The sequence below is a fragment of the Apis dorsata genome, unplaced genomic scaffold (assembly GCF_000469605.1).
Source record: "Apis dorsata unplaced genomic scaffold, Apis dorsata 1.3 scaffold_129, whole genome shotgun sequence".
NCBI classification, from domain to species: Eukaryota; Metazoa; Arthropoda; class Insecta; order Hymenoptera; family Apidae; genus Apis; species Apis dorsata.
In genome coordinates this window covers 419,487-435,635 of record NW_006263422.1, presented here as the reverse complement: position 1 = coordinate 435,635, position 16,149 = coordinate 419,487, and the positions used below count along the sequence as shown (strand labels likewise).

General features: G+C 30.7%; 1 protein-coding gene and 1 long non-coding RNA gene across 2 annotated transcripts in view; both read left to right on the top strand.

Annotated features, from left to right (window-relative positions):
* LOC102676275 (G1/S-specific cyclin-D2) overlaps positions 1-16,043 on the top strand; it is a 46,351-nt gene extending 30,308 nt beyond the window's left edge. Inside the window, exons 3-5 of the mRNA XM_006612905.2 lie at positions 8,716-8,878; positions 14,272-14,417; positions 15,679-16,043. Coding sequence (XP_006612968.1) covers positions 8,716-8,878; positions 14,272-14,417; positions 15,679-15,885 — 516 coding nt within the window. The 3' untranslated portion in view covers positions 15,886-16,043. The remainder of the gene's footprint in view (positions 1-8,715; positions 8,879-14,271; positions 14,418-15,678) is intronic.
* Positions 6,776-7,588, top strand: LOC116185209. Its single transcript, XR_004150005.1, has 2 exons — positions 6,776-7,027; positions 7,086-7,588. It is a non-coding gene; the product is annotated as an uncharacterized LOC116185209 (long non-coding RNA).
* Positions 16,044-16,149: the final 106 nt, after the last annotated feature.

Sequence of the window (16,149 nt, the reverse complement as noted above, 5' to 3'; positions counted from 1 at the left end):
GGACCAGAAAACGACCCCTCGAGGACCGTTTCGTCTCCAACGAGGGTCCTTCCCCCTCCACGGGGAATGCCTTTACGCCCATGGAGGGCCAAGGAATGCCGCGGAGCGGTGATTCTGCTTTTTGTTGCCAGTTACGCTTGGGGAAGAAGGAGCGCCTCTCCTATACCCCTGGTCCCTTTTGTACTTTATTTTTGGCCGGAATGGTAAACACCTTGCTCAGAGGCGCCGCCCTTCGATCCTGCATCATTCTTTCACCCCACCTCTCTGCTCGCCCAATCGAGAAGAGGTGGTGGTCTTCCTCCTCTGGCTTCTACATTCCCGTCGGCTTGTTTTCTACCTTTTCTTCTCACTTTCTCTCTGGCTCTCTCTTCTCTCTGCCTTCCTTCTGCCTTCTTGCATCCACTCGGTGTCCTCACTGTTCCGCGCCATTTAAGTAGTCATTAGTGCCGCCACCTGTCGGGTTAATTTTGTTTCATTTATCTTTTCCAAAAGAAAAAAAAAAAAGGGGAAGAGTAAGAGAAGAAAATTTAGAATTTAGAATTTGTTGGGATTGGATTAGATTTGTGATTTGAGGTTATGTTTGATTATCATTACAATTTATTATTAATTTAATTAAAGATATCTATAATATGTTATTTGTAAGTCAGTTGGTATTATAGACAGAGAATGGTTATAATATATTTTCTCTGATATTTTTTTCTCTTGTTGCTTGAATTATACAAGTCGAATAATAAGAGAATAATAAGATATTTTTTGACAATCATGGTAATTTGTATGTCACAGCATGGATACTAGTTTAGGTAATGGAATATACGTTATACAGAGTGTCTGATAAATTATAGAGCGGAATAAAAACAACAAAGTAATTGGATAAAAAAAAAAATAAAAAAAATAAAAAAAAAAAAAGAAAAGAAAAGACCGAAACATGTATAAATTTTTAATAAGAAATTCTTGCTCCGCGAGTTTATCGTACACTCTACATAAAATTTACATTCCGTTATCTAATCTACTGTCCGTTCTACGATGTATTCACTTGCTACATTTACTGCCCATAAAATACGTGGTGTTTCGAGAAACTAGAACTACGTATCTTTAACTATTTTCGAAATGTATTTTTAAATCTAAATTCTTCGAAACAACAATCTATTTTTCGTCTATTAAATTTAACTTTAAATTTTTTTCTTAAAAATTATTAAAAATCATTATATCAATTTAAAATTCCATTTTTTTTTTAGTTTTCAATCAATTGAAAAAAGAAGATTTATTTATCAAATTTTCCTAATTTATTAACTTTTTCAAAATAATTGTATCTTAAATTCACAGATAAAAAGTGAACTTTCCCATTCGGATTAATTCGAAAGAGAAATTTCTCACGAGATAGTTGATTCGTGGACACCGTGTATGCAGACCGGCATCCACCTTTTCGTTGCAGGCCACCTTCTATCGATTCCTCATTGCGAACCAGATAAATCGGACCCCCGGTTTCTCGGAACCGGCCAGGTAATGGCAGGGACGTAACCCTCCGCGTTTCTCTTCTCTCAAGGAAACCTATTGTCCGTTAGTCTTGTTGCCAGTTTTCGTCCTGGTTCCTCGCGGTCTGTCTAGAATTCGACCCGCTCCTGTTGCCAAAAATCGATTTCTCCTTCCTTTCTTTCCTTCCAATCTTTTCTTTTATTTTTTTTTTTTCTCGCATAAAGCGATATACCGTTTGTTTCGATCGAGAAAACTACGTAATATAATACGAAATGAATAATTATTCAATTTGGGTTCAAAATTAGATTATTATTAGAAATTTGCATAAACAGGATACACGAATGAATCGAAAGGAGAAATCAATGGGAAAAAAATGGTCGGTAAAGGGGAAAAATTGCAATCGAATTTTCAATGATAATCACAGAGAAGAATGATGAATTGATCGTCACTTCCGTTACAGAGACATTCACCACTTGATTCTCCACCCTCTTGTTCGTCATATGGACATTTTGAAATTCGTCATTCCATGGACATGGAAACGCGATGTAACGCGTTGGATCCCGTGTAATTATGACAAATAACTATAATTATTATGCGGTTTTATTATTATTATCCGATTTCACACGATGTCTTATCTCTGTGGTGCAACATATGTCAGTAATTTATCCTGTGTTCCTTGATATATCAGTAGTTTAAATTGCATCGTGAAGCTACAGAAGCTAATTTTCCCAAGTATGCTTGGAAATTAGTTGTGAAAAAAAAAAAAATCTTCAAATTTCTCTTGTATATTTCTCTAATTAAAATTAAAATATTTATCTGGCTATATATATTTTTTTAACTTAATTGTTCAAGTAAAATTAATTTAATTATTAATAGAAAAATAGAAAAGAGAAAAGAATATCATGTTTTGAAAAATTAATACAAATATTTGTATTAATTTGTATTGGATTTTGATGTTATATTATTACACAAAATAATTTGATGATAGAAGGAGGATAAAGTAAATTGTTGCGTCCTACACGTTGTCAGTAAATCGGAAACGCCTTCTTCATTATGATCATGTAATCGGTGACAAGCAATTTATGATAAATGATCCAGATTGGAAGTGAAGTTGAAGTAATAAAAACTGGATGGTCGTTAATACAAACAAGCGCTCATACTATGATGAAAGGATGATTTCTCAATAAGTATGTACATCTAATAAATAATCTTCGTCATTTTCAAAATCCGTTATATTGAACAGCTTGAACTTAATTTTAGATCTTATCAATCTTATCAATTTTTCAAATCAGCTATTTAATGTAATTGAACATAAATGTTAATACCTATTATTAGAAAGAAAATTATATTTTTAATTCTTTTATGAATTCCAGAAATTAGAACGTACCAACGGTATCTTTATGATTGGTATTTTAAAAATCGTAGAATATTGTTAAAGAAAAATTGTTAAAGAATTGTTAAATTGTTAAAGAATTCATTTATTTATTTATTTTTATTTTTAATACTTTAATACATTAAGTTTATAAATATACGAACTAAATAGATCAATATTTTTTTTCTTATTTTATTTATTTAAGTTTAATCAATTTTATTAATTTTTAATCTTTCTGAATTTTTATTAAAAATATATCTAGAATGAATTTTCTATTCATAATTCCTTCTTTCGATTTAAAAGGATAAATTAATAAAAGAAGATAAAGGAAAAATCAATAAAATTTTTGTTCTACAAGACAATTAAATTTCTCTATAATTTTTTGCATAATATTTTGGAATATCTTTTATATCTTTTTGTATTTTATTTTTTTAGTAGTAGTAATAGTAGTAGTAATAGTATATTAACACTACTATTTAATCGTATTTTTTTCGTTCATTAAATTCGATCCAAAGATAATAACGAACTATGGTTTCGAATCCTGCCAGACGAGACCACAAAGGGTTAAATTGCACGTGGATCACGCATGTACACGCGTTGCGTCATTCGTGCGTGCGCATGCGTACACGTCTACGCAAAGCACGCGTACACACGATACGCACTACCGCAATACCATGAATACCCAGTAACGTATCAAGTTGTCCCCTTCGCCCCCACTCACTTCCTTCTTTCTTTTCCTTTTTTCCAAGTAACTTCTTTAAATCCTTGAACGTGACTTAGTTTACAATGTTTCTCACGTTACATTTACGCGCATCGTGTTCAGTCAGAAATTAAATAACGTAATGTAAGGAGTAGATTATCGTTTCGATTAATAATTTGAATTATTGATTTAATTATTCTGAATATAAAAATATGCAACCAATATTGTCATATATAAAGAAATAATTTTATAATATCTCTCTGAAAATCTGAAAATATTTGGGAAGGATCCAAATGTTAAGATTTTGACATAAAATGTTAAGATTTATTCTTTTATCCAATGCCCATTCTACCAGTTAACCATACGAAATACCGTATTATTAGAAAAACCAACTTGAAGATAAACCTCGACTACTGATTCGTATGTTAATATCATTAAGTCTTGTTCCAAGCAAATGACGATGAATATATGAATTTATATTGTTGAATAATTTATTATATACGAATTCTTGCATTTAAAAAACGTAGTTTTATTCTGTACTCAAAATATTTCTTATAAATAATATATCTATGAATTAATTCTCACATTTTTTATTTATTAAAATATATTTTAACACATGTTGTAATCATTGATACTGCATATTAAATGTTATTTTTAAAAAGGTTAATATTGATTCTATATGTTTTGCATATTTTGACATTTTGTATCGTTTTTTGATAAATTAGAATTTTCAGAGCTTGGAATGCAAATAATTTTGAAAAAAAAAAAAAAATTCGCAACCAACGATGCGATAATTTTTTATATATCCTCTCTTATCTTCTTCATATGGAATGCGTCCATTCCGGATGTTGGCAATCAGCTTTTCTATTCTCACTTTGTCAACCGGTCCGAACCAGTCTCCGAGATTTTTGAAATGTTCACGTTCTTCTCTTCCTGGTCCCCTTTTTTTCTCATCGATCGTTGAATTATTATTCGTTGCAACTGGTATTTGATGCAAATATAGTATTACACAAAACATATTATTTTATATATTCAGAATAAAAGAATATGCAGAAATATGATACGTGATAATCGAGATTCAATATTTTTAAAAAATAACAAAAAAATTTAACATTTTTTTTTACGACAAGATCTCTTTTTTATAAAAAAAAAAAAAAATAAAATATTAATATTATATTGTAAATAATTTAAATATTATATCACAAATTAAGATATTTTAACCATTTTTAAAAATTATTTATATGTGAAAAAGAAAAAATTAAATTATTAATAATTAGTTGATTTTAATTAAGTTCTTCCTTTATTCTTAAATGTTCGATCGAAGTTACGTCCCTGTTACCACTTTACACACTTATTACAACATCCATAGATCTGCACCTGTGACATACCATGTGTGTAGAACTCGAATATTCCACGTCTCATGTGTGCTCCTTGTTCTTTCTGTTTCAACCTCAGTATCGACTTTCTCTCTCGATTTCGTGCTCGATAACGCATATCGAGGTAAAAGCTAACAGGAAGTCCAGTTAAATGGTAATATAAAGCAATATTGACCTATTCAACAATGTTTGTCCAATGCTCCTTTTTTTTTCTTCTTTCTTTCTTTCTTTTTTCTTTCAATATCATTTTCTTATTTAATTATTAGAAATTCTTTAAATAACGATATACGTTAGTGACTAATAAGGCTGAATATAATAAATTTTAATAAGTAATCCTGAAACGAATTCAACAATACATAATAAGATGTCTATTTATAAATAATAATCTCACTGACCAATATTGTAATCGCATTCTTTGATACGTAAAACATACATTCAAATTTTTATTCTATCATTTTAAAATTCCCTATACAGTATATATGTATATATACATGAAGATAGAAGAATGGAAAAAGAGGGTTTCTAACATTCCAACCGAGTGAACTCGTCTCTTCGTGAGAACCAGATTTCGTAAACCGTCACCAGATTCATCGTGGAAAAATGCAAATACGCAAATGCAACCGTCGCATCGTTGCATCATCTAACCTAACACACAAGGGCTGATGCTCGCGCCATGACACCAGATATTCCAATAGGATATAATAAAAGTAACTAGATGCAGGCTCACCAGAGGGCAGACCGAGAGCACCGACTTGTTTTAACCTATGTGTACGAAGTTGTCTCGCCGGGTAGCCCCGATCATCGACTATCAAGACAACCGCAACAAACGAGTTACTTTATAAATAGTAAACGTCGTATCCCTGAAGTGGATCGTTGGCCTCCCGCGGAATCGTTACGTTTACGCTCGCGTACGCACCGTACCGTGGCGTGCGTAGCATTGCGTCGTTGCACCGTCACGCATTCCATGACACACAAGTATGATACGAGTATATGTGAGCATTGATGAGACATTACGTGTACATGTATAACCCTTTTTACCAAGCGACTTCTGATGACCACGAGTGGCTTGGGGATCGGCAAGTGACTAGGTATAGAAGGGCAATTTTTTTTTTCTTTTTCTCCATGCCAGAAGCTACATTATAGAAACGTTGAGAAGTTACGAAGCGGTTGATTCTTAGCGATTTCAGTGACCTCGAGATGTTTTGTCGAGGTCGACAACCTGGGAATAATTTTGTCTATAGATACAAGATCATCTCTTGACTTCAGTTTTAGAGAGATACGTGAGTTAACTGTTATTAATATTTATTACGTTTCTAAGATTTAAGATATTCTTATTTAAAATTTAATAGCATTTAAAAAATGACAGAATTTAAAAAAATAATTTATTTAAAGTTATAAATATTTATATGTAATTAATATTTAAATCTTAATTGTTATCACATTTTAGCATAATATTAATTATTTTTGTCATTAAATAAATTATTTTTTAAAAAATACTTGAAAAAAATTAAATGCTTGTTAAATACGAGTTATTTTTATATTCTCTCACGAATCACAGTTATCTATACGGTGCAACATATAGAGTCTAAGACTACTTGACGATCAGTCGCGTAAAAATCACGCCTATATCACTGCGCGCTTTGTTTCATTCATTTACAATGATGCATCATGTTATTAAGTGTATATATGCGTATTATTTGAAATTGCGTACTATGAAGTTCTATCTTTTCCAGGATGAAAAATTAATACAAAAATGAATTAAGAAAAAAAATATGAAAAAAAATTAAAATTTTTTAAAATATATAACACAATAATTCCTATTCTATTTTTCAAATAATCAACATAAGAAAACGAATGATTTAAAAAATTCATGTGATTTTCATCTTAACTTCTATATTATATTATAAATTCTTTGATTTTCAAGTAGTTTTAAATTACCAGAAAAAAGTCCCTAGTAATCTTCGTTCTAACCTCCATCATTATTTCCTCGATATCGATCAAAGGAATTCAAGCCTTATCTACGAAAAAAATTTCGAGTAACTATACTAATGGCAAATTCATTAAGAAGCGAGGCTCGCGAGGCCATCGCGCTTTATTTGGCAAATGGTACGAAAGTCATGTCACGTCACGTCACGCCGTTTCGTAAGAGATACTTTACTTTCAGAGCCTTGAGTAGTAACGTGTATAGTATATCCCGCCAAATTCAATGGACTTTTAATCAAGCCGAAGGACGCGTAGTACTCCACGTAGTATAGCCGCCGTGTAATTTCACGGTCGAGAGAAAACGAGGGTACTACGACGTACTCGAGCGAGCAACGCATCCGCGGGAAGGAAAGGAAACAGTGAGTGTATGTGTACATACATTTACTACGATCGAGACGGCGATACACAACGGCCGAGGAAACGAGCGTAGTATGCGAACTTAAATGGGTCTTGCGTGGATAACGCAGGATATTTAATGCGGGTTGAGACCTATAACAGGAACAAATAATATACGTAATATGACGGAGGAAATATTCGATACGTGGTATTTAACCTTTGACTGGTTGTGATTGGGTCGTTTGCGACCTGAGCTGTGAATAAAAGGAAATAATGCACTTTTGGAATTTCTTGCAGTATATTTAAAAAAGTATTTTAGTGATTAATATAAATAAAAATATAAATATAAATGAAATTCCTCTTTAATTTTCCTCAAAATTTTATTAATAATAAACATATTTTCATTTTGAAACAAAGACATCTTTCATTTTTATGATTCTATACATGAAAAGATTATATTTAAGTTAATGTAATATAAGTTAAGATTATTCTAATCCAATTATATTTTTAGTCATATTAATGAATATGTTATTATAATTTTAAAACAAACAATGATTTTTGTCACTTTAATAATTATTAAAAACAAAAAGAAAGAAAAATAATAATACAGAAGCTCTGGTGTTATAAAAATTTGATTTTAAGTTTGAAAAAAATTTTATATAATTGTATGTTTTTAACGTTTATCTTGATTACGTTTCAACATAACGGATCCCACGGTAGCGCATTTAATACTTGCGAAACATTCGATATCGTTCGTGATATGAAAAATATCCAATATGTAAATTACGCAGTGTAATAATATCAAGCTTATTAAATACGGAAAGTGAAGGATGTCCATATATTGAATGTGATATGAACAATATATATATATATATGTGTGTGTGTGTGTATATAATATATTTACGATGTTTAACGTACATCGAACTATATAATGTGTACGATATTCACCACATCAAACATATAAGACGAGAAATTTCTTATATTCATATCACGTGTTGTGTGAAATATTTTAATATATGATTCGAAACATTTAAAAATAATTTTAAACGTAAAAGTACTTTTAAAATTTCAATTTTGCATTTTATACTAATTTTAGGTTATGTCAATAACCTAAATTTTCGACATTATTCAACTTTTGATTTCAGTAATTTCTAATAATGCTATAATGAAAAAAAACTCGGAATCAAAGTAATTTCTTAAATTAACAATTGTTTAAAAACTTTTAAAAAATAATATACCCAATATCCAATCTATTTATAAAAGGTTAAAAATCACAAACAACAATGCAGTTTATATAGTCTTTTATATAACAGAGAGTCATTGCCTTATCCGTTTCTATGCACTATTGGCACACCTACCCATCCACCTACGTCCAACCCCTTGAAATACATTTCCAATACGAAAATCCCGCCAACGTAACAAGGTGGATAATGGCGATCGTCTAAACGTATCCTGTTCTCTTCTGATTGTTGCAGAGGTGGGAACAGTTGGTCGTATCGAAACTGAAATGGGAATTATCCGCCGTAACGCCTGGTGACTTTTTGATGCACATCCTGAGCAGACTGCCAGTACCACGTACTTGGGATCCAGTAATGGTCAGAAGGCACGCGCAAACCTTCATCGCCCTTAGCGCAAGAGGTGAGAAATGATCACTATTATACTGAACCGCCATATGTATTTATGTATGTGGGACGAATGTGCGTGACGCATGCGCATGCGCATGCGCTCCACTATAGAAAATTTAAGAGAACTAAGTTTCTTCTTTTGGCAGCCATAGTGTGAAATAGATTTATGTTGGACAAGATTAGGTTAAATTTCGAATAATTTTAACGTTAAATCTGTAAATAAGAGATATATGTAGAGCAATTTTCACTTTAAATTTTATGATATATGGAATTCTATCAATAAGTTATTAGTTTGAATTTGTTTGAATTATATACATTGTGTATTAATAAATTAATTTGAGGTATGTATACAAAATAATAATTCCATTTTTTTTTAAAACAAAGTAAATTTGTATTTGTGTGAGTTATTAATGTTTTTTGAGTAAAAGAGAATTATTCAAACGGATACTGTTTTGAATATAACAAGGTTGCTCAGCTTATTAGGTTAATAGATTTCACATCAAAAATTGCATGAGAAAATAATCACTTATAATTTTATGTCAAGAACATGATTTACGTTGGAAATCGGAATTTTAAATATGAAATTATTATTAACACATTGTTATAACACAGGAAATATTTAACATTTGATTTAAGTTTCTTTAATCAATATATTTGTTACAATAATATACAAGTTACATAAATTTCATAATTTTCATATTTTCAAATTTCAAATTTTATTGATATTAAAAGAATTCGCCTATTAGAAATTATAATCACGTGAAGCGTGATAAATGCGATATGCTTTAAAATGCAATTTTTACGCGCGAGTCTTCATTGTTAATCTCATTAGAACCGTGCCACGGCATCGTAAACAATCGGGAACATGCATCGTTAATTCACGCGTTAATGAATATGCTGGTGCGTAGTATAATGCACCCGGTGGAAACCATCACGTAACTACTTTGAATCGTTTCTGTTTTTTCTTCCTCTTTCTCTCTCTTTTTCTTTTTCTTTTTGTACTTCTATATTTTCATTTCTTTTCACTTCATTTAACGGATCATACGATGCATAAAAATTGTCATAAAGATGATGTAATGAAACTATAAGAATATGATTCATATTTCGCGCGCTTTACTTGATAATTTGATAGATTCTTAATTTTTTTTCAGATAAATACAGATAAATAGTACAGATAATTTGATAATAAAATGCGTAAAAGAAATAATTTGACATAAATTAATAATTTAAATGGAATAAATATTTAAATGGAATTTAAATAACGCATCGTGATGTATCATAACCTCAATCTTATAAATGTAAAAAATTTTATGACATTATTTACAATTATAAATTATATTTAATTATTTTTAATGAGTACTTGAAGGACTAAAAAAAATAAAAAAATCAATTATATGTAGAGATATGTAAAATATATAATATAGCATATTTAATTTTAATTAACTCTTCTGGTTAATTAAATTTTTCTTCGTGATGATGAAATCATTGAAATTATATGAATATCTTTTTTTATGGGCATGATTGCCATACAAATGATACATACAAATGTAGCAAAATAGATGAAAAGAGAATCTTAATCTTTCTATATATCAATTTGCAAATATTTTTTAATTGAATTCTTGAAGATTATGTTTTAATAAAGATATTGACTCACTAATTTTGCAGCTATTTATTTTATAATGAAATTTTCCATTTTATATCATAAATTATATGATTATTCTGTTACGACTCATTTATGCATACTCTTTATTGTATTTAAAATGAAATTATAATTTTATTGTTGTAATTCGATCATCAAAAATTACTTAATTACTTAAACGATTAATATTTATCTAAAACAGAAATTACCAAATTGGAATCATCAGAATCTCGTCGGAAAATCGCAGAACCGAAAGAAGCTAAAAAGAAAAGAAAGGAAAAGAATTTGAGAAGGAAGAAAAGAAAAGGAATGAGAAGAGAAAGAAGAAGGGGGCGTCGGACATGACGAGATCGCGAGACACGTTTAAATCCCCTTCTGGCCGCTTCCAGTCGGTTGTTATTACAAGCGGGGATGGCAAAAAGCAAGGACCATCGTCCTTCGCCGTCTGGCCGACTCGGTGGTCCCGTGTGGAGAAGGAGAAAAGACTAGGAGCGGGCCGGGAGACGATGATTGTTTCTCACGAGCCAAACTAGGTAGCTCGGCTGAGTCCAGTTCGAGTCGGTTGACCCTCTTTTTCAGCGACGAAAAGAGAAGCAAACGGCGCCACGAATTCCAGCCGCTTCCTTGAATCGCGGAAGGTCCGTGAACCTGCCTCTCTGTCTCTTTTTTGATTCCACGCCCTTGTGACACACGATTGACGCGATCAAAAAAATATTTTCGCGATTGAGATGCAACTAATACAGTCGATTAATATTCTTTCTGAATTAAGCATTTTTCTTTTTTTCTTTTTTTGCTTTATTCATTTTTTGTTTGATGTCTTGTATATATACAGTCAACTTACATCAAGTTGATAACTCAAAATTTAAAATTTCACTTTGTGATTTCTTCGAATCGAATTTAGAAGAAAATTTTAATTTCTTTGTAATTTTGGAATTAATTTTTAAAGTTTGATAATGGTAAACTCTAATTATATCAATTTTTAAAAATTAAAATTTTTTATATCATAAAAACTATTTTCATTAAAATAATATATTTACAAAAGTATATATTTACGTTTGTATAGCAAAAAAATATAAAAATCTTTCAATTATCATATTGAAAAGAAAAATTTGGTCTTACTTTTTGCATGCACTTCAAGAAACTGATATTTTTTTTAATGCATCAAACTTCTCACATACTATAATCCATTATGAATTTTGAAGAGAATATAATAAAGATGTCAGATGAAAAAGTAAAGAAAAGATTTTAATTTAGTCGTCAGGAGCGAAGAAAAGAAAAGGAGAAAGAGAGCAGAAATAAAAGAAATGTAGAGGCAAAAAGATATTAAAAAGGAAAGGAACTAAAAAAGCAGAATATAAGAATAGGGAACCCAAGAAAGAGGGTATTGAGAAAGCATAACCAGAATGAAATGGTATGAGAATGAAAAGAAGCTTAAAGAAAGATGGAAAAGAGACATCCTAAAGAGAACAACAGTAAATACGAAGCAAAAGAGAAGGAAAGATAGAATATGCGAAATAGAACTTCAAGAAAGATTCATCAAGAAAAGAGAACTAAAATCTTGAAAATAAAACAACAGAAGTTTCAACGAATATTGAATTACATTAAAAAAAAAAAACTCAATTTCTGTGAGAATAATTATAAAAAAATAAAAGAAAAAGAGAAAGAAAAATCAAAATGAAAGAAAATTAAAAAAATACAAAATTTTTAGCAATGATATCAAGGAAATTCTCAAAATATAAATTTTTCTGAAAAGATTTTTCAAAAAATTCCATATAAAATAGAATGAAATTCAAAATTGAAATTAAAATTATATATGAGAAAAGCATAATAATCAAGAAATATAATCAAGAAATCAAATATAATTAAGAAATAATTAAAAATAAAAAAAGAAGTCGGAATCAATCGAATAGTCTTCATATTCAGGAATGCCGTTTACCAATAATAATTCACGATCCATGAGGACAACAGAACGCACCTGCACAGACTATAAGAATATATATATATATATAAATTTCTTTTTCTTTTTTTCGTGGTTCTGCAAATTTAAGAGCGGCTTCGTGGAATTCCATTCTTAATGTCTTTATTACTGTGCGCACGCGCGCATGTGCTCATATACGTTGCCTGTTCAATTTCATCTCGTCCATCGGACATTTCGGTTGTCCAGGAACCTGTTCCCATCTTTCCATGAATGAATAGCGTTCGCGTTTGAGAAAAATCCGGACAAAACATGCGCCGGTATATTACTGATGTAAAAGGATGAATACGATCACGTCAATGATTATCACGTTTATTGTCGACCTCAAGGTGCGCTTTACGATAGTCCGCTCGTCAACCATGATGTTGAATTGCTTGTGCTAAGCGTGTTTCATCAAACGGATCAATTTAATGACACATCCAATCGATCTTTCTTCGCTTATTCAAATTATATTTATTGAATTATGGATGGCCATTTATAAGTTTCCAAATACTTAATAATTTTTATTAATTTAAATTGTTTAAAGTTAAAAAACATTTTAATTAACAATTTATATTGGAAAAATAATGTGATCATCTGAGGATTATTTTCATAAGTATGATAAAAAATAAAATTTGTCATATCAATATCAATATTAATGCCAAAAGAAAAATATTTTTTTCATTCAAAACATTTTTTATTCTCCATCAGTTCTTTTGTCATTTTTTTTTTCTCAGTTTATAAATTATTCTTAAATTATTCTTAATGTCCTCTAAGAGGACATTAACCTTTTCTGACAACAAAGGCATTAGAAAGTTTCAGGTCACTGTTTTTTTGGCTAGAAGAAGATACCGTTAAGAGATGTGCCAACGATTATCATTTGGAATTCGTATCTCTAAAACATAGATACCATGACTAATCAGCTTAATTGTTCGTTAGTTTATGTCCGGCTTTCATTGGGCATTCATAGTGATGTTAAGGCTAGCACATCATGTCTAAGGTGGTAAAAAGCTTTAAACTTATAGCTATGTAGTAAACTCAAAGCGATAGAGAAACGAGTATGTGACAAGAGAGATTGTGCTATAGTATTTGCTCTGTTGGAAATCTTTGGGCTTGGTCCTCCCGAAGGTCGCACTTTTCTCAACGTTATAAATCTCATTTCGAATGCCCTTTTTCTGGGACGTATCTACCTGCGATTCTATTAGCAGATTTTAGCCTTGAACAATTCACAGAATTGTTAGGCGGAATTCTAGGATTTGTTTTATGGTCATTGTAATGTATTTTGGAAAATATTTTGAATTTAATAATTATGTTTCTTATTTTTTGGTTAAGTTTGTTTAATGTTTTCGATATTTCGGCAGGAGATGCCCCCACCTGTTTCGGGAAATTGGATACTTCGTATGCCGTATGGGTGTTACTTGGAATGACTGAGACGTGTGTTTGGAATTTAAGGAACGATCTAAGGAATTTTGTGTGCACATGGTGAATGTTTTATATTAAACAATGATTAGATTTTCTCACAGAAAGAATTATTTTAAAAGGTAAAAATATATGTACATATGCAAATAAAAATGTATGTACATTATGATTGATAGAATAGATAGAAGTTTATTTAAAAAAGAATTTTATCGATAATGAATATTTTAAAAGAATTAGAAATTCTAGAATTAAATTCTATAAAATTATATTCAAATATTAATTCCCTTTATAATCAACTTTATATTTTTATTACCATCAAGTCAAAATTATCATAATTTTTCATAAAAAAGGAATTATTAAATATTACTAATACAATTTATATTTCTTTTTACAGAGTACAAATTCTCGATGTATACACCAAGCATGATAGCGGCAGCAAGCGTCGCGGCAGCCCTTCACGGACTCGATTGGACAGGGAAAAGCGGTTACGGACTGGCCGGCCTCCTCGACGAGCTAACTCGCATCACGGCTATCGAACAGGTTTGTCCTCGTGTTGATATTATTGTATGATACACGAGAATAACCTCATATAGCAGTGTCAAGGAATAGATTTAATCTCAACTTGGTTTGCACCCGGTTTACCCCAAGTGTCGGAAGTAAATGTCCTATGACAACCTTATCTTCTATATCCCCTGTCTCCTTCTGTATAAAACATGTAAGTTTATCAAACATTTTTGTTTAATTATAAACAGATCAAATAAAAATGCAAAATTCTATTATAATTGATTCTTTCTATTGAACTTCTTATCTTTTTTTCTTCTTTAAGGTTAAATTGATGATTTTTTTTTAACTTTTTATAACTACAATTACAAATTCTTTATTTTTATGAAATATATTATATAAAAAATGAATTTATAAATGTGATTATATCAGATAAAAATCTTACAAAAATATATCACAGAAACAGCCACAGAAATTACATTACTATGTCGATTAAAACATATTATTGAAAATAATATAAATGAATTTTGAATATCTTTTAAGTTAACAGTAAGTCAATGTCTATTTTCTATATAAATTTTAATTTTTTAATTGTTGATGTTATTAAATTACAATATTATAAGAAATAATTAATCAAAAAATCACATAGACACTATCATTTTACACTTTCTTAAGAATCTCAACGGTTCGAGATTATGAATGAACAGAGGGGGCAGGTGGTCAACATAGTTCTTAGTACGTTCTTCCTGTTTCTAAACACATGTGGTCGTCGAAAATATTGCGCTTACAGGGCGTAGACCCCATGCCGAGCCATTCACGCATGCACTTTATTTGCACTCAGCGCATTATGAATGTATAGTCTGCGCGTGTTTCGAATCGTCTTTTCCCTTTCTTGTCACGCTGTCGGTTTTTTCTCTGTAAACATGTGCCCGACACCTGCTACACTCCGTTCATCAGCACGTTTTTGCGCGACGTCTTCGCTGGATTCGCGAATGATCTCTCAAACTGTTTCTTGAAAATTCTTTGTATCGATCAAAATTATATTGTAAATTTGATTAAATTAGTTACATTATTTCGTAAATTTTTATTTCTTTTATTATATAAAAAAAAAAATTTGAAGAATAATACGATATACGTTAAATAGTTGAATATAAATAAGATAAAATTAATTAAGTATATATAACAAATGAATATCATAATAAAAATAAATTTTTAAATTTATAAAATAATAAATAATAATTTCATATATAATAATCTATTTTTTTTACTTAATTTAAATTTATTATTATTATTTTTACAGGATTATTTGCAAGGTTGCTTGGAACAAATCGAAGAGATGGTTTCTCAAGCAGTAGGTGCTGATGGTACCAGCGGAAATGGTCATCAGATGACTGGATCATCTGGTGCATCGCAAAGGCCTCTGGGGGACGAGATAACCAGCCAGGAAAAGATCCTGGAACACGAGAAGGCGGGAACACCGACCGACGTGAGGGACGTCCATTTTTGAGAGACGCCACTGAGGGAAACTCTGGCCAGGGTGACTCTCTGCTGAGCCTAGAAGCCGAGGAGGAAAGGATATCCAGCAGCGAAGAAGACGACGATGCTGGAAAATCCTCGGCGAAAGAAGAGAATCAGAAAGAATGAAGAGAAGAAATTCGAGCGAGGGAATATGCAAGAAAATTCCTGAAGAAGATACATACATATAAGGAAAAGAACACAGATATACAAATATGTTACGCTTGCTCGACCGAATCATTTGATTTCCCTTCGT